This window comes from Coregonus lavaretus, assembly GCF_964263955.1.
Source record: "Coregonus lavaretus genome assembly, contig: HAP1_SCAFFOLD_1868, whole genome shotgun sequence".
NCBI lineage: Eukaryota > Metazoa > Chordata > Actinopteri > Salmoniformes > Salmonidae > Coregonus > Coregonus lavaretus.
The window spans coordinates 57,847-77,933 of record NW_028162799.1 but is presented as its reverse complement, the minus strand read 5'-3'; the positions used below and the strand labels follow the sequence as shown (position 1 = coordinate 77,933).

Genomic DNA, 20,087 nt, shown 5'->3' with positions numbered 1-20,087 from the left:
TCCTTTGCCTTGATGACATCTTTGCACACTCTTGGCATTCTCTCAACCAGCTTCATGAGTTAGTCACCTGTAATCAATTAACAGGTGTGCCTTCTTAAAGGTTAATTTGCGGAATTTCTTTCCTTCTTAATGTGTTTAAGCCAATCAGTTGTGTTGTGACAAGGTAGGGGGGGTATACAGAAGATAGCCCTATTTGGTAAAATACCAAGTCCATATTATGGCAAGAACAGCTCAAAGAGCAAAGAGAAATGACAGTCCATCATTACTTTAAGACATGAGGGTCAGTCAATATGGACAATTTCAAGAACTTTGAAAGTTCCTTCAAGTGCAGTCACAAAAACCATCAAGCACTATGATGAAACTGGCTCTCATAAGGACCGCCACAGGAATAGAAGTCCCAGAGTTACCTCTGCTGCAGAGGATAAGTTAATTAGAGTTACCAGCCTCAGAAATTGCAGCCCAAATAAATTCTTCACAGAGTTCAAGTAACAGACACATCTCAACATCAACTGTTCAGAGGGTACTGTAAATCAGGCCTTCATGGTCGAATTGCTGCAAAGAAACCACTACTAAAGGACACCAATAAGAAGAAGAGACCTGCTTGAGCCAAGAAACACGAGCACATTAGACTGGTGGAAATTTGGCCTTTGGTCTGATGAGTCCAAATTTGAGAAGTTTGGTTCCAACCTCTGTGTCTTTGTGAGTTGCGGTGTGGGTGAACGGATGATCTCCGCATGTGTATTTTCCACCGTAAAGCATGGAGGAGGAGGTGTTATGGTGTGAGGGTGCTTTGTTGGTGACACTGTCTGTGATGTATTTAGAATTCAAGGCACACTTAACCAGCATGGCTACCACAGCATTCTGCAGCGATACGCCATCCCATCTGGTTTGGGCTTAGTGGGACTATCATTTGTTTTTCAACAGGACAATGACCCAACACACCTCCAGGCTGTGTATGGGCTATTTTACCAAGAAGGAGAGTGATGGAGTGCTGCATCAGATGACCTGGTCTCCACAATCCCCCGACCTCAACCCAATTGAGAGAGTTTGGGATGAGTCGGACCGCAGAGTGAAGGAAAAGCAGCCAACAAGTAATCAGCATATGTGGGAACTCCTTCAAAAAGCATTCCAGGTGAAGCTAGTTGAGAGAATGCCAAGAGTGTGCAAAGCTGTCATCAAGGCAAATGGTGGCTATTTGAAAAATCTAAATCTAAATATATTTTGATTTGATTAACACTTTTTTGGTTACTACATGATTCCATATGTGTTATTTCATAGTTTTGATGTCTTCAATATAATTCTACAATGTAAAATATAGTAAAAATAAAGTCCTCATGAGAGCCAGTTTCATCATATCGCTTGATGGTTTTTGCGACTGTACTTCAAGAAACTTTCAAAGTTCTTGAAGTTTTCCGGATTGACTGACCTTGTCTTAAAGTAATGATGGACTGTCGTTTCTCTTTGCTTATTTGAGCTGTTCTTGCCATAATATGGACTTGGTCTTTTATCAAATAGGGCTATCTTCTGTATACCCCTCCTACCTTGTCACAACACAACTGATTGGCTCAAACACATTAAGAAGGAAAGAAATCCCATAAATTAACATTTAACAAGGCACACCTGTTAATTGAAATGCATTACAGGTGACTACCTCATGAAGCTGGTTGAGGGAATGCCAAGAGTGTGCAAAGCTGTCAACAAGGCAAAGGGTGGCTACTTTGAAGAATCTCAAATATAAAATATATTTTGATTTGTTTAACACTTTTTTGTTACTACGTTATTCCATATGTGTTATTTCGTAGTTTTGATGTCTTCACTATTATTCTACAATATAAAAAATAGTAAAAATATAGAAAACCCTTGAATGAGTAGGTGTGTCCAAACATTTGACTGGTACTGTATATATTTTAAATTGGTAGCTAGGGAAATAGAGATTATTAATAGCAGATGCCCCAATTAAAATTATTGACCACAGAACAACTTGCATTAGACTTACAATACCTGTCTGTTCACAGCTTTAAACGTTTTATACAGTGATATATGAATATACATACAGTGGGGAGAACAAGTATTTGATACACTGCCGATTTTGCAGGTTTTCCTACTTACAAAGCATGTAGAGGTCTGTAATTTTTATCATAGGTACACTTCAACTGTGAGAGACGGAATCTAAAACAAAAATCCAGAAAATCACATTGTATGATTTTTAAGTAATTAATTTGCATTTTATTGCATGACATAAGTATTTGATACATCAGAAAAGCAGAACTTAACATTTGGTACAGAAACCTTTGTTTGCAATTACAGAGATCATACGTTGCCTGTAGGTCTTGACCAGGTTTGCACACACTGCAGCAGGGATTTTGGCCCACTCCTCCATACAGACCTTCTCCAGATCCTTCAGGTTTCGGGGCTGTCGCTGGGCAATACGGACTTTCAGCTCCCTCCAAAGATTTTCTATTGGGTTCAGGTCTGGAGACTAGCTAGGCCACTCCAGGACCTTGAGATGCTTCTTACCGAGCCACTCCTTAGTTGCCCTGGCTGTGTGATTCGGGTCGTTGTCATGCTGGAAGACCCAGCCATGACCCATCTTCAATGCTCTTACTGAGGGAAGGAGGTTGTTGGCCAAGATCTCGCGATACATGGCCCCATCCATCCTCCCCTCAATACGGTGCAGTCGTCCTGTCCCCTTTGCAGAAAAGCATCCCCAAAGAATGATGTTTCCGCCTCCATGCTTCACGGTTGGGATGGTGTTCTTGGGGTTGTACTCATCCTTCTTCTTCCTTCAAACACGTCGAGTGGAGTTTAGACCAAAAAGCTCTATTTTTGTCTCATCAGACCACATGACCTTCTTCCATTCCTCCTCTGGATCATCCAGATGGTCATTGGCAAACTTCAGATGGGCCTGGACATGCGCTGGCTTGAGCAGGGGGACCTTGCGTGCGCTGCAGGATTTTAATCCATGACGGCGTAGTGTGTTACTAATGGTTTTCTTTGAGACTGTGGTCCCAGCTCTCTTCAGGTCATTGACCAGGTCCTGTCGTGTAGTTCTGGGCTGATCCCTCACCTTCCTCATGATCATTGATGCCCCACAAGGTGAGATCTTGCATGGAACCCCAGATCGAGGGTGATTGACCGTCATCTTGAACTTCTTCCATTTTCTAATAATTGCGCCAACAGTTGTTGCCTTCTCACCAAGCTGCTTGCCTATTGTCCTGTAGCCCATCCCAGCCTTGTGCAGGTCTACAATTTTATCCCTGATGTCCTTACACAGCTCTCTGGTCTTGGCCATTGTGGAGAGGTTGGAGTCTGTTTGATTGAGTGTGTGGACAGGTGTCTTTTATACAGGTAACGAGTTCAAACAGGCGCAGTTAATACAGGTAATGAGTGGAGAACAGGAGGGCTTCTTAAAGAAAAACGAACAGGTCTGTGAGAGCCGGAATTCTTACTGGTTGGTAGGTGATCAAATACTTATGTCATGCAATAAAATGCAAATTAATTACTTAAAAATCATACAATGTGATTTCTGGATTTTTGTTTTAGATTCCGTCTCTCACAGTTGAAGTGTACCTATGATAAAAAGACTTCTACATGCTTTGTAAGTAGGAAAACCTGCAAAATCGGCAGTGTATCAAATGCTTGTTCTCCCCACTGTATAGTATATAATATTTGTGATTTATAAAAGTCCACTGATTTGCTCCAAGAAATGTACGGCCTCTTGTATTCTTTCATTGTCCAACTTGCCATGTAGGTGAATTCTGAATATAATTGTATCCAAAATTGACAACCACCTAAATGCATTGATAGATAGACATTGACATTGACAATGTTCATATTGTCTGACCAAAATGTCAAATTGAAAATTCAGTACCAATTATGTACATCATAATCAAAATGTTATCGATTCGATAAAAAATAGTGATTCCATAATATTACCCTAAACACTCACTCTGAATTTTTGGTGTTATATTTGACATATCTATGTATTAGATATAAAATGCAAAGTGTGCCAGCTTTATACTGTAAGATTGAGAAATGTTATAAATACTTTATCAGATGTGTTTGTAGGTCGGTTCTTCAGGAAGACTAAAGAGACTCCCAGTTGAATCATTGTTATCATATACAAATATTTTCCATGCCCTCTTCCCTATAATAACTCCTGTCCTACTAGCTATATACAACATTGTGCAAGCTTGGGAGGGTAAAATGTCACCAACATAAGACATGTGCTGCACAAAAATATATCTTAAGATTTTTGCCTCATTACTTACAGATATATAAAATGATACATTAAAGGGCAATTCCGCCACTTTTCAACCTCATATTCATTATCTCCAGCACCAAACCAGTGTCTACATATGTGAAAACAACGCATTTCTATGATCTGTGGTTAAAAAGATAAGAAGAAAGGTCCTAAAAAATGCTTCTCTGTGACATTACAGGGTAGGATTAAAAGTAAAAAACCCATTGACCGGCAATGATTTCCTAGCCAGAGGGAGGGCATTTTCTTGCCCCCTCACTCACATCACTGCAAATCTCATAGCGTTTGAGAATCACAGTTTTTTTTTAATGTTGTAACTTTTGATGATGTCATCTGGGAGAATATATTTATTTCTACAAAGCATAGAAATGCGCCGTTATCACATATGAAAACACTGGTATTCTGCTGGAGATAATGACAATTAGTTTGAAAAGTGGTGGAATTGCCCTTTAACCCATAACAGTCTAAGCCCTGTCTAAGCCGGGGGAGGGGGGGTGGGGTTCTACTAAACTATATGGAATTGTTTTAAGAAGGTCACACCAAGGATCATTTTGCTATTTGATTTTGAACTTTAAAACCCCTTGATGTATCCCAAAAATATATTACAAAATAATTTGATTTATATAATTGCTATTAGCCCATACCAATGCATTGAATAACATATTCACTACATGGAACAACAGATAGTCCCCCCAAATAATCTAAAGGAAGTTTGTTCTGAAGTGTCTGTCCCATATCTGAGAGATATAAGAAAGATCAGGAAACATTTGTTATTTTTTACATGTATTTAACCCCTTATTTTTGGCATTAAACAGTCTCCAGATATACTTCAATTTTTTTTCAATTGGTACCGGGAGAACTTCAACTGACGTGTTCGTGAGAGTCTCACCTTTCTACAGAGGGGTCATATTAGTGTGTAGCCCAAACTGTTCGGACGCTACAGACAGAAGTTGGCAGATCAGTTGTAACGACTTCAGACGAGTCCCAAGATGCTTGTGGGGGTCGTAGAGCAAAACTGTTCAGATGCAACAGATGATTTTGTAAGAAGACCGATTTTCGGGATGTCTCATGGTCTGACTAACACAGCTCTAGCTCTGTCACCTTTCACTGCAGATGCGGAAGTGCAACATCGTAAAAAAACAGATATCTCTAGCTTAAACTGACAGATTTTTATGGGGATTTGTGTATTCTGCTAAATAGATTTTCGCTTGGCGCAGACATCAACTCTAGGGGGTTAAATGAATATTATAGGGGGGAAATTATTCTCTACTATAGGCTTATATACTGTAGGTTAACTTAATGTGCTCAGATTGATATGGATTTCTGATCAGGCCGCAAGCATAAAGATAATCTGCCTATGCGCTTCACTACAGCAAGGTCATCACGGCAACTACATGCCCCAACCTGCAGGACAAATTCTTACCTACACACAATCAGTCACAGTCACAACACTGCTATCCTCTCTTCATAACTCTGACCTCTGACCGCACATCGTCAAGCCCTGAAGAACAAACTAACTGGATTTATCCATTCGGGTCACCCAGATAATTCCAGGAATTAATTGTGGTTGGTCTGTATTGCACAAGCCTTATACTGTACACGGGTAGAGGCAACTAAAGCAGGCTGCTTTACAGCAAGTAGTAGTGGTAAAGTGTAAGATATAAAAACAAATGGACTGCAAGTTGCCTGAAACCCTCAGGATATTGTCTGTCATGAACATTGAAGCCATTCCCTAAACCTAGTCCCATACATGGACTACTAAACACACAATAAGCCATCTTGTCTTGTCAAAGAAAAGGCGCCCAGCTTTAAAACAAAACCAAACCTAAAATTTCTCCACAATGTAAGTAAAAATTGTTGCAACTAAAAAGAGGGTGCAGTGTTGCCATGGCGATCATATCTTGCTGTTCTCCAGGTGCGAGTCGATGTGCTTGATGAGGGCGTCGTCAGGGTAACCCATGGGAAAGATCAGCTGGCACAGAGGGCAGCTCCTCATGTCACTCTCTTCTGTCTCCATCCACAGCTGCAACCAAAACACACACATCATTCAGGTCAACAAGCAGTGTGGGTCTATGGCAACTATATGATAACAGTTTGACCATTTAGGTAATTTCATGAAGAAAATAAGCTCATATGTAGAGGGGAATCAGAACAAATGTCATGTTACACAGAGCATTTCTCATGAAATAGCACAGTGCAGGAAGACATTGGCAAGTCAAGGGCAGTTTATTTTCAAAGAGAGAGATTTTGACTGATCGGGATAGCAACCTAACTGACCCATTTTACAATTTGAGAGAATGTTTTGATATAATAAAGATATTATTATACAGTATATTTGGGATAGAGTGTGCGTGTGACTCACATTGATGGAGGGCCAGGACTGGGCGTGCTCTGCATGCAGGTAACCTGGCGGGTGGCAGGTCAGAGTGTTGGGTCTGGAAGGGATGGGGAAGGCCGAGCAGGACGCCAGCCCCCTCATGACCCCATGAGCTGACACATTGTTGGGCACGCCCAGTGTCCGTGGGGGGCTGATGGGGTGCGGACAGGTCCACTCCTCCTCGTCTTCAGAGGACTGCGGAAGCTGGGGGGCGGGCGTGGGGGGTGGCAGGGGCTCAAAGTGCAGGTGAGACCTGGGAGAGACCTCGGACAGGGGGAAGGGCAGCTCTCGAGAGTGGCGGGAACTTTCGTGGAGGCCCACCTCGCTGCCTGCCCTCTCTAGCCCAGACTGGGAAGCTCGCAGCTGGCCTCCTCTGTGGGGTGACCCTCCATGCTGGGAGCCTCCATGCTCATGCTGCTGATGCTGCTTTGAGTAGCCGGAGTCCCTGTAGGGCCGAGGCTTGGGCAGGGTGGACACAGGGTCCAGGCTGAAGCGCGGCGGCCGCTGGTAGGCCGAGGGATCGGCCACCTCGGAGTAGCTCCGTCGGCCCTGGAAGCTGGCCCTCAGGTGGTGGCTGGCTGGCCGGCAGGAGTAGGAGGCAGGCCCGTCGTTGATGTCCAGCAGGGGCGAGCGGCGGTGCATGTCCGGGGAGAGACGCTGCGGCTGGAGCACCGGGGAGCGGCACTGAGCAATGGGGGAGTGGTGCTGAGGAGGGATGGGGGAGTGGCGTTGGGGAATGGGGGAGTGTCGCTGGGGCACAGGAGAGTGGCGTTGGTGAGGGATGGGAGATGGGGGGTGGGAGTGGCGTTGGACTGAGGAGACAGGAGAGACACAGGGGGAGTCAGAGAGCAGCACACGAGACAAGACTACCTGTGGCTGTCTCTGGAAGACCAAAATTATAGCATCTCGCCAAAATAGAGCCTGTTGTTACTCATAATTACATATGAAAAGTAACTAGGGTCAGGAGGAGTTTTGGTCTGGTAACATCTCTAGCAATAACACATACTGTAATATCTTTTTGATAATGATGAAGAAAAAGTGTATAATCTTTCATACTTTTTCCTGAATAACATTTCTGTACTTCTCTCTACTGTGTGTTGCTCTGGATTTGCAGTGCAAATGTTTGTCTGATCAAAAGACAACTCAATTCGCAACAAGCGACGCACTCGACAAAATATGCAAAAAAGGAACACCCTTGAATAGATTTATTTTCCGCTTACCTAAGACGCAGATCAAATTTTACAGTACAGTATGTGGTGCTTCCTGTAAGCATGAGATAGCTATCAGCCATTTAGCTAAAAACAAGACTTGTGCATCGATGAATCAGAAGCATCTCAAAGGGGAAACGTATGGTTCTGTGGTTGAGTGAAATAAATCTTTTTTTTAAAGAGGGGGGTTGTTGTGCTCTCGAATTCTCCACAGAGACTTGAAATACAGAGAAAACAGAGAGTCGAGGAAGAGGACATATTTGTTTGTTTTTTAATAGTACGGTATTTTAGTACATATACTATATTTGTAGCTCTGCAACCCCAGGAGAGTAAAGAAACAGCTGCAGGCCTACTTATATCCCAATATAGTCTAGTTCATTCCTCTATTTTTTTAAACTTGAAACAGGGCGGAGTATGAGCTGAGTATGTGGTTAGAGAGGCAGGCCGGTAACCGGAGGGTTGCTGGTTTGAATCCCCGAGCTGACTGGGGGGAAATCTGCAGGGAGTGAGCTGTAAGCCATAGTATATGTCCCATATACTATTTACCTCCGTTTTACTTTACCCCTAATTTCTCTAGGGCTGTTGCTCTGCAGCAGCCCATGTGCTGCTCCCAGCCTGTGATGTGTGTGTTGTGTATCAGGTACTGTGACAGCAAGAAATTAAGAATATCTGTGCAAATGGACCAATAAAGCAAGTATTGTATTGTAAGGTGAGCATGACAATGCTTATTTGAAGATGTGCATGTAAAGCTTACTCATCCCCCCCCCCCCCCAGTATTTCAGTAGAAAATGCATAACAATATACACTGAGTGTACAAAACATTAAGAACACCTGCTCTTTCCATGACATAGACTGACCAGGTGAATCCAGATGAAAGCTATTATCCCTTATTGATGTCACTTGTTAAATACACTTCAATCAGTGGAGTCCATGCCCCGACGAATTGAGGCTGTTCTGAGGGCAAAAGGGGGGGGGGGGGTGTCACTCAATATTAGGAAAGTGTTCTTAATGTTTTGTACACTCAGTGTACTTGACATCAGAGCAATCATTAGGGATAGGGAGCATGTAAACTTATATAGGGATGCTGCTAACCTGGGCTAGCCTGTTAAATGTGGGCCATATATCATTCTCTACAGATGCTGCTAACCTGGGCTAGCCTGTTAAATGTGGGCCATATATCATTCTCTACAGATGCTGCTAACCTGGGCTAGCCTGTTAAATGTGGGCCATATATCATTCTCTACAGATGTTACTAACCTGGGCTAGCCTGTTAAATGTGGGCCATATATCATTCTCTACAGATGCTGCTAACCTGGGCTAGCCTGTTAAATGTGGGCCATATATCATTCTCTACAGATGCTGCTAACCTGGGCTAGCCTGTTAAATGTGGGCCATATATCATTCTCTACAGATGCTGCTAACCTGGGCTAGCCTGTTAAATGTGGGCCATATATCATTCTCTACAGATGCTGCTAACCTGGGCTAGCCTGTTAAATGTGGGCCATATATCATTCTCTACAGATGCTGCTAACCTGGGCTAGCCTGTTAAATGTGGGCCATATATCATTCTCTACAGATGTTACTAACCTGGGCTATGCTGCTCCTGAGAGACCTTCCTCAAGATCTCTTTCTGTTTGGAGCTCAGTGCCTGGAGACGTCCCAACTCCTCAGTTAGCTCTGTGTAGGCTAGCGCCAAATTCACCCTGGAGGGGGAAAGAACAGAGTCAATCAATCAATTGGAGAGATTGACTGCATCACTTCTTTTTTAAAGAAATATGAATGTGATGAAAATTTAAAATGGTATATTTAATCAACTAACATACAGCTCTGACAGACCCCTGTCTTAGTCTCCAGTATATATGCTTCAGTAGTCTATGTGCCGGGGGGCTAGGGTCAGTCTGTCCTATCTGATGTAATTCATGTCTTATCTGGTGTCCTGTGTGATCTTAAGTATGCTCCCTCTAATTTTCCCATCTCTCTCTCCCCTTCCGGAGGACCTGAGCCCTACGACCATGCCTCAGGACTACCTGGCCTGATGACTCCTGGCTGTCCCCGTCCCAAGTCCACCTGGTCGTGCTGCTGTTCCAGTTTCTGCCTGCGGCTATGGAACCCTGACCTGTTCACTGGATGTGCTACCTTGTCCCGGACCTGCTGTTTCGACTCTCTCTCTCTCAACCTCTGAATGCTCGGCTATGAAAAGCCGACTGACATTTACTCCTGAGATGCTGACCTGTTGAACCCTCTATAACCACCGTGATTATTATTTGACCCTGCTGGTCATCTATGAACGTTTGAACATCTTGAAGAATGATCTGGCCTTAATGGCCATTGACTCTTGTAATCTTCACCGGACACAGCCAGAAGAGGACTGGCCACCCCTCAGAGCCTGGTTCCTCTCTAGGTTTCTTCCTAGGTTCCAGCCTTTCTAGGGAGTTTTACATAGCAACTGTGCTTCTACATTCTGCATTGCTTGCTCTTTGGGGTTTTCGGCTGGGTTTCTGTATCACTTTGTGACATCTGCTGATATAAAAAGGGCTGTATAAATAAATGTGATTGATTGATTGATACAAGACATTCAAGTTTCAAGTTTTAATGTCATATACACAAGTACAGTGAAATGCCTTTCTTGCAAACTCAAAACCCAGCAATGCAATAATCAATAACAATGTAATACTAGAAAAAAACACACGAGAAATAAGAAGAAATATGAAGAACACAATAAGTAAGTAAATAAACATACTATATACAGGCTCCGTTCCAATACCATATTTAAAACATTCAGGGATACTGGAGTGATGGAGGTAGATACTGTATGTATAGGGGTAAGGTGACTTGCCAACAGGATATAAGATAAACACGAGTAGCAGCAGCTTGTATGTGAGTGGGTGTGCGTGTGTGTAGAGTCAGTATAAATGTATGTGCATGTTACAGTGCATTCGGAAAGTATTCAGTGCATTCGGAAAGTATTCAGACCCCTTCACTTTTCCACATTTTGTTACATTACAGCCTTATTCTAAAATTGATTACATTCGTTTTTTCCCTCATCAATCTACACGCAACACCCAATAAGGACAAAGCAAGACTCTTCCAAGAGCTGGCCGCCCGGCCAAACTGAGCAATCGAGGGAAAAGGGCCTTGGTCAAGGAGGTGACAAAGAACCTGATGGTCACTCTGACAGACTCCAGAGTTCCTCTGTGGAGATGGGAGAACCTTCCAGAAGGACAACCATCTCTGCAGCACTTCACCATTCAGGCCGTTATGGTAGAGTGGCCAGATGGAAGCCACTCCTCAGTAAAAGGCACCTGACAGCCCGCTTGGAGTTTGCCAAAAGGCACATAAAGACTCTTAGACCATGAGAAAAAAGATTCTCTGTTCTGATGAAACCAAGATTGAACTCTTTGGCCTGAATGCCAATCGTCACATCTGGAGGAAACCTGGCACAATCTCTACGGTGAAGCATGGTGGTGGCAGCATCATGCTATGGGGATGTTTTTCAGCAGCAGGGACTGGGAGACTAGTCAGGATCGAGGCAAAGATGAACGGAGCAAAGTACAGAGAGATCCTTGATGAAAACCTGCTCCAAAGGACTCAAGACCTCAGACTGGGGTGAAGGTTCACCTTCCAACAGGACAACGACCCTAAGCACACAGCCAAGACAACGCAGGAGTTGCTTCTGAATGTCCTTGAGTGGCCCAGCCAGAGCCCGGACTTGTACCCGATCGAACATCTCTGGAGCGACCTGAAAATAGCTGTGAAGCGACGCGACGCTCTCCATCGAACCTGACAGAGCTTGTCAAGGGGTCTGAATACTTTCCGAATGCACTGTATGTGTGAGTGAGTAGATTATGGAGTGAGTGTGTGTGTGATTGTGGTGGGCCCTGTGGGTGTGCATAGAGACAATAAAGATACAAGGTTAAGTCAGATGTGCAGCTATTTAGTTAGCTATTTATCAGTCTTATTGCTTGGGGATAGAAGCTGTTCAAGAGCCTGTTGGTGCCAGACTTGATGCATCGGTGCCGTGCGGAAGCAGAGAGAATAATCTATGGCTTGGGTGGTTGGAGTCTAACGATTTTACGGGCTTCCTCCCACACTGCCTAATATAGAGGTCCTGCATGGCAGGGAGCTCAGCCCCAGTGATGTACTGGGCTGTCCACACCACCCTCTGTAGCGCCATGCGAGCGAGGGCGGTGCTATTGCCATACCAGGCAGCGATGGAGTGAGTCAAAATGCTCTCAATTGTACAGCTGTATAACTTTTTGAGGATTTGAGGGCCCATGCTAAACTTTTCCAACCTCCTGAGGGGGAAGAGGCGCTTACGACTGTGCGCGTGTGTTTGGACCATTTTAAGTCTTTAGTGATTTGGACACCGAGGAACTTGAAGCTCTCGACCTGCCCCGATACATTTTCTATATTCTATCAGGGGTCTCTTCATAGTCCCCGAGTCCAAAACAAATTCAAAGCAACACACAGTATTATATAGAGCCATAATCGCATGGAACTCCCTGCCATCTCAAATCACTCAAGCAAACCGCAACATTTGCTTTAAAAACCAATAAAACAGCACCTCAAAGCACAATGCCTCTCCCGTTTTTGACCTAGATAACTTGCAGACCTACTGTATGTACACTGAGTATACAAAACATTAAGAAGGGGAGGAGACCGGTTAAATAATAATTTTTAAGTCTTGAGACAATTGAGACATGGATTGTGTATGTGTGCCATTCAGAGGGTGAATGGGCAAGACAAATTTAAGTGCCTTTGAATGGGGTATGGTAGTAGGTGCCAGAGGCAGCAGTTTGTGTCAAGAACTGTAACGCTGCTGGGTTTCTCACGCTCAACAGTTTCCCATGTGTATCAAGAATGGTCCACCACCCAATGGACATCTAGCCAACTTGACACAACTGTGGGGAGCATTGAAGTCAACATGGGCCAGCATCCCTGTGGAACGCGTTCGACACCTTATAGAGTCCATGCCCCGATGAATTGAGGCTGTTCTGAGGGCAAAAGGGGGGAATGCAACTCAATATTAAGAAGGTGTTCCTAATGTTTGGTATATGCTGTGTACTGTATATGTACTGATATGTATGTATGCGTGTATTCTTATTTTACATTTATGTAGTTCGGTCCTTGAGCTGTTCTTGTCTATTAATGTTCTGTATTATGTCATATATTATGTTTTGTGTGGACCCCAGAAAGAACAGGTCCAGTGCTGCTTTGAAATCATGCTACTACATTGCTTCAAATGTGTACACACTAATGTGTGAGGTTACCTGACTTAATGCATTCTAGTTTAGTTCGTCTATCTAATTAGTTCCTAAATGCATTTCTTCCTCATCTCCAGATTGACGGAATACCAATTAAATTGTTGATATCATTGCGTAACATAAAGAGTATTTTTAGAATACCAATCATACAAATCACACATTAATCACACTATTGTATAGCAGTCAGACGTACAGTAACTCTCGCAGGGTATATATTGACAGAGCAGCTCTATTTCCAGCTGCCTAAATATTACACCCAGGCATTTGCTTTACCATGGCAACGAGGCAGCTATTTCAAACAGCTCTGTTACAAGGCAACACCGGTGGAAATCGAAAACATAGAAAGAGAGAAAAAGAGGTGGTTGTGGCAGATAGATGCCAGCAGTGTGTATGCGCAATCCAGACTAAGATCTGATAAAAACATAGCCTATCTGAACTCACAAACCAATTTCCCCACAAGCCTCTTCTTATTTATTTGAACTTGAACACTATCATTCCACACATTGATGATGGTGGTAGATAAAGATACAATTACTGGTAAAGAACACGCACTATTGAGTAAGGTGCTAGTAATGGAAAATGTGAAGCTTGGAGAAAGAAATTAAAGTCTCACATTCTAAGGCTGTGTTCACAGGGACAGCCCAATTCTGTATGTTTTATTTATCATTAATGGGTCTTTTGACCAATCAGATCAGCTCTGGTAATGAGCTGATGTGAAAAGATCTGATGTGATCGGTCAAAATACCAATTAGTGGAAAAAACATCCTAATTGCATTGCCTGTGTAAACGCAGCCTATTGGTCTTTGCTGTGTGATTTATTTGATTGTTTAACTTCAGCAGCGTTTTAGTATCATTTTATTAAAGACAATAGTTAAATAAAGCAGTGTGATAAATCAGACTGCAGTGAAAAATTGAGTGCATCTTTCATCTCCTTTTCAGAAATACAAGATGACAAAGAATAGGTTTGTGTGGACTGGACCTGTAGAACATCTTTCTTTGCTCTTTATCCAGAAGAGAAGCAATGATTTAGCCAAACGACAAAGGTCATGAACTATACTGTATGAACCATGTACTGTATCATCATTTCTAGCATAAATATTGCCACAAACTTTATGTAATGTTATAACATTAGTTGACTTCTGACATTTGTGTAAGCACAACCACAGATTGCTGTCAACAACACCTTGCTTTCAAAACATTTGGTGTTATGAAAAGAGGGAACTGGGGAGGAATTAGAAGAGATGCAGTGCCTATCATACGTATTCACCCCCTTGGATTTCCTCACATTTTATTATGTTACAAAGTGGGATTAAATTATCATTTTTTGTCAACGATCTACACAAAATACTCTAATGTCAAAGTGGAAGAAAGATGTACATTTTTGTTTTGATTAATGAAAAATAAAACACTAATATACTTTGATTAGATAAGTACTCACCCTGCTAAGTCAACACATATTAGAAACACCTTCTTGGGTAAATCTATTAGAGTTTTGCACACCTGGATTGTGCAATATTTGCCCATTATTCTTTTCAAAATTCTTCAAGCTCTGTCAAGGTGTTGGGGATCATGGCTAGACAGCAATTTTCAAGTCTTGCCATAGATTTCCAAGCAGATTTAGGCCACTCAGGAACATTCACTGTCTTCTTGGTAAGCAACTCCAGTATAGATTTGGCCTTATGTTGTAGGTTATTGTCCTGCTGAAAGGTGAATTCCTCTCCCAGTGTCTGGTCTAAAGCAGACAAGCAGGTTTTCCTCTAGGATTTTGCCTGTGCTTAGCTCTATCCCGTTTCTTTTTATCCTGAAAAACTCCCCAGTCTTTGCCGATGTCAAACATACCCATACCATGATGCAGCCACAACCATGCTTGAAAATAAGGAGGCAGTTACTCAGTGATGTGTTGTTGGATTTGCCCCAAACATAAGGCTTTAGATTAAAGCCAAAACGTGTATTCCTTTGCCTTGTTTTTTTTTGCAGTATTACTTTAGTGCCTATACAGGATGCATGTTTTGGGAATATTCTGCATTTTAAAAATCTTTTCACTCTGTCATTTAGGTAATTATAGTCACTACAATGTTGTTGATCCATCCTCAGTTTTCTCTGATCAAAGCTATTGAACTCGGTAGCTGTTTTAAAATCACCAATGGCCTCATGGTAACATCCCTGAGTAGTTTCCTTCCTGTCCTGCAGCTCAGTTCAGAAGGACAACTGTATCTTTTGATGTGTCTGGGTGGTTTAATACATCATCCACAGCATAATTATTAACTTGGCCAAGCTTAAAGAGATATTCAATGTCTGATTTGTTATTGTTACCCATCTACCAATCACTGGCTTTCTTTATGAGGCTTTTTTTTTAAAGCTCCCTGGTCTTTGTAGTTGAATCTGTGCTTGAAATTCAATATTTGACTGAGGGACTTTACCGATGTTGTATGTATGGGGGACAGAGGAAGCATTAGTCATTCAAAAATAATGTCAACCCCTATTATTTCAAACTGAGTGAGTCCATGTAACTTATTGTGTGATTTGTAAAGCTAAATTTTACTCCTGAACTCATTTAGGCTTGCTTAAACAAAGGTGATGAATACTTATGCAACAACTATATTTTTGTTATATTTTTATCAAATTAATAAAAATTATATATAATTTTCTTTTCACTTTGACATTATGGAGTATTTTGTGTAGATCAATGACAAAAAAAATACAATTCAATATATCTCAATCCCACTTTGTAACACAACAAAAGCTAATACTTATGATACCCACTGTAGGTAGATATGCTGTGGTAGATAGGAGCCAGTCTGTATCCAGACAGATCTGTTAAAGCTTATCTGAGCTCTCAAACCAATATCAATAAAACCTTCTGTGTTACTTGAATCTGAGCTAATTCTACATAGTGATAGCGGCAGATAAAGACAAAGATGTCGGTGAACAAACAACAACTTCCCATAGACTTCAACTGCACAACGGCGAATCTGGAAATATCTCAATTACTCTATATGGTCATGCCAATTATAGAGCCAACACGAGAAGTCTCACCTTGTCATAGGAAAATGATGAGTACTCTGCACAACCCACTGAATAACTTAATTGAGTCTTAATGTGTTACGGTGTTTGTGTGTAGGAGAGGGAAGCAGTAGAAAACATACCCCATTTTCCCTGTAGGTTTTTGATAAATGATAAAGGAAATGACAGCCATCATGAGTCATTATTGTTGAATCTTTTCCATGTCCCTCAGCGATAGTGCTCTCTTGAACACATAACTGTCATCACAATATCTTTCAGCCAGGAGAATGGTGTTGACACCAGAAATGAATTACAGCTAGATCTGTTTATCTAAGAAATATTTCATCAAATTTCAATTTTAGGATCTCGATAGAACCTCTATTTTAGGAAAATTGAGCATTCAACCAAATAATTTCGACCACAGACAGTGCATTCATACATTCCACCACTTAGTTAGTCCTTCAGAAAGGCCTACCAAGTCCTCCTACTCCGTTTCTGTATGACTCAGACCGACAGAGTGGGCTATTGAGTGGGCTATTGAAGCCCCTTCATTATAACACTCCACCAACACCTTCACAACAACCTGAAAATAGAATAGATCATACATAACTTACAGGAACCGTGGAAGCCATTGATGACAGCGGACGCGCTTATTCCCTCCTTCCTAACTGCCTCTATCCAACGCGGTCAAGTATATGGAAGTACCTGTATTCTATTTGAGAGTTGAAATCTCCTATCCATCTTTACAGTCCAAGGGGGATGTCTGAGTGAATGCCTACACCTCGGTTACAGTCTCTAGTCTCTTGTCGTTTCTATGCACTGACCTGTATTTATTGACTGTTTTGACATCCGCGACTCTTCCTTTTCACACTTCGGCTCACACAACTCTCAACTTCGCCTTGCGCCTTTTGACAATCTTTGAAAAGCACGGCTTGGACTGCAACACATTTCACTCACGTGTGATCTCTTATGTGTGATCATAAACACTGCCAAGACTTCGATGCACTGCACCCCTCTTTGTTTTGGAAAAGCTATTTGGAGTTGTGTGTGTGCATTCGGAAAGTATTCAGACCCCTTGACTTTTTCCACATTTAGTTACGTTACAGCCTTATTCTAAAATGGATTAAATAAAAATATTCCCTCATCAATCTAGACGGAAGCCACTCCTCAGTAAAAGCCCCATGACAGCCCACTTGGAGTTTGCCAAAAGGCACCTAAAGGAAACAAGATTATCTGGTCTGATGAAACCAAGATTGAACTCTTTGGCCTGAATACCAAGCGTCACGTCTGGACGAAACCTGGCACCGTCCCTACAGTGAAGCATGGTGTTGGCAGCATCATGCTGTGGGGATATTTTTCAGCGGCAGGGACTGGGAGACTAGTCAGGATCGAGGGAAAGATGAACAGAGCAAAGTACAGAGAGATCCTTGATGAAAACCTGCTCCAGAGCGCTCAGGACCTCAGACTGGGGCGAAGGTTCACCTTCCAACAGGACAACGACCCTAAGCACACAGCCAAGACAACGCAGGAGTGGCTTCAGGACAAGTCTCTGAATGTCCTTGAGTGGCCCAGCCAGAGCCTGGACTTGAACCCGATCGAACATCTCTGGAGAGACCTGAAAATAGCTGTGCATTGACGCTCCCCATCCAACCTGAAAGAGCTTGAGAGGATCTGCAGAGAAGAATGGGAGAAACTCCCCAAATATAGGTGTGCCAAGCTTGCAGCATCATACCCAAGAAGACGCAAGGCTGTAATCGCTGCCAAAGGTGCTTCAACAAAGTACTGAGTAAAGGGTCTGAATACTTTTTTTTGCTTTGTCATTATGGGGTATTGTATGTAGATTGATTAGGGACAAATAAACAATTTAATCAATTTTAGAATAAGACTGTAACACAACGAAATGTGGAAAAAGTAAAGGGGTCGGAATAGTTTCCGAATGCACTGTATGTGTGCATATGTGTGTGTGTGTGTGCGTGTGCGTGTGCGTGTGAGTGTGTGGGAGGAGAGATGATGAGTGTGTATATAGCGAGAGGAGATTCATGACAGCCAATCTATATGTTGGTGTGTGGGCCGTATGAGCTGGAGCTGACCTCTGAATACACATTAGAGAGTATGGACTGTAGGCTTGCTGTTTCTGTAACTACTACACAGCTTTTTGTTTGCATGCTCTAGCATCTATTTTGCCCTGCTACTATTGAGTACAGCCTGTCTGCTGTCACTCAACTGTAAGAAACGCAGATCCTAAACATAACTCAACATATTGATACACCATATAATGTCTCAGTAAAAGTTCCATTGGTTAGTGACATTTAATAAAAGGTGCTGGATGACAAATGCCAAACACCGGTACATAAAGTCACAGAGCAGTGGAGGCTGCTGAGGGGAGTACGGCTCATAATAATAACGGAGCAAATGGAACGGAGCAAATGGAACGGAGCAAATAGAATGGTTTTCATGTGTTTGATGTATTTGATACCATTCCACTGATTCCGCTCCAGCCATTACCACGAGCCAGCCCTCCCAAATGAAGGTGCCACCAACCTCCTGTGTCATAGAGGCAGTGGTCATGAGGCCCTATAGGCCACTTAGGTCTCTGATGAAACAAGCACTAAATGAGTGCCGGCTTTCGACTCTCATGTCCACAGCCTACACACTGCTGTACAGTAATAACACATTTATAACATAAGAGGTATATTCTTTAACGTTCCTTACTCTGTGTCCTTTCACTTTCTGAACTTGTTTGAGATTGAAAATGTGATCTCCATACTATGGAACTGAACAAAGCAATTACAACTCAGGTTAATTCCAAAACAGTCTGCACAATTCAATTAACACATGTAATAATTTCTGTATTTTTCTGCTGGGAAATTACCAAATTTGAAGCCAAACATTATAATTGTCTGTGAGGGCCAAACTATGTGTTTCATGCTCTCCAGAACATGCAACACACGATCAGTTTCACATGAATCTAAGAGCCATTTACATTAAACAAGAGCACTTACAAGAAGTCAGCTCTCATTCAGAAAGAAAATACCAGTCAACGGGTAGGTGGGTGAGTAAGGCAGTGAAACCAAGATGTGACTGAGGTCTGGAAAAGTATTAAGCTTCCCCTCCCAGGCCTCTACCCCACTCAACCTCACCACCTTTACGTACAATTTACTTCCACTTTCTTATCGAAATAGTATTCACGTTTCACATATTGGTTTTGCAATAGCTAGTGGGAGAGCTGTATGTGGTGTGACTGATGTGTGTAGGAGGATGGGGAGACTGAATGGGGTAGAGGGGTGCATAGACCACACAGAGGTGTCAGTGTTGGTTCCCCTGAGAAACAACATGAAGAACTGATGTCAGGAAACTGTGCTCTCACTGCCCTCTACTGTTGTCTAATATATTACCACACAAGACACAACTAAGCTCCACATCACAAGTCTGTGTCCACATAATTATCCAGTGCAAGGTGTATGGACACTAATGTACTAGTAATATCAATGAATGCAAATGCGATGGAAAGGCCACTATTCTAGGCAGAGTTCAACTTTAAGATGGGCCTGGGAAAATTTAGATTCTAATGAGTTCCCTAGAGGTTGTCCTTTAGACACTCTAAAGTCTAGACCAGGGATGGGCAACTAGCGGCCAGCAGACCAATTTAAAGCATTATAATAAATCAATAAAATATTATAATTTTTTGGGAGGGGAACTAAGTCGTGGTCTCAACTTACTGTTGAGAGTTAGAATAATAGAATATACAAGGTGCAATTTCGAAATTTGGTTGTGCATCAGCAGTCACTTAATTAGCCCATGTCAGCATTTATTTATTTATTGGTAAATTAGTCTAGTGGCCAGCTACACTATATATACAAACGTATGTGGACACCCCTTCAAATTAAGGGGCCATTGATCATATTAAAAACTGCAAACATTTGGCAAAATGTGTAGAATTGCAGGAAATTAGTTATAAAATTGCAAAATGTTCT

General features: G+C 42.3%; 1 protein-coding gene across 1 annotated transcript in view; it reads right to left on the bottom strand.

Moving 5' to 3' along the window:
* Positions 1 to 6,155: 6,155 nt before the first annotated feature.
* The window catches only part of LOC311118831 (TANK-binding kinase 1-binding protein 1-like), a gene marked incomplete at both ends in the record, with an annotated part of 52,782 nt that continues 38,850 nt past the window's right edge, over positions 6,156 to 20,087 (bottom strand). Inside the window, 3 exons of the mRNA XM_084193609.1 lie at positions 6,156 to 6,284; positions 6,624 to 7,450; positions 9,434 to 9,549. Of these exons, the coding sequence (XP_084049735.1) occupies positions 6,156 to 6,284; positions 6,624 to 7,450; positions 9,434 to 9,549 (1,072 nt within the window). The remainder of the gene's footprint in view (positions 6,285 to 6,623; positions 7,451 to 9,433; positions 9,550 to 20,087) is intronic.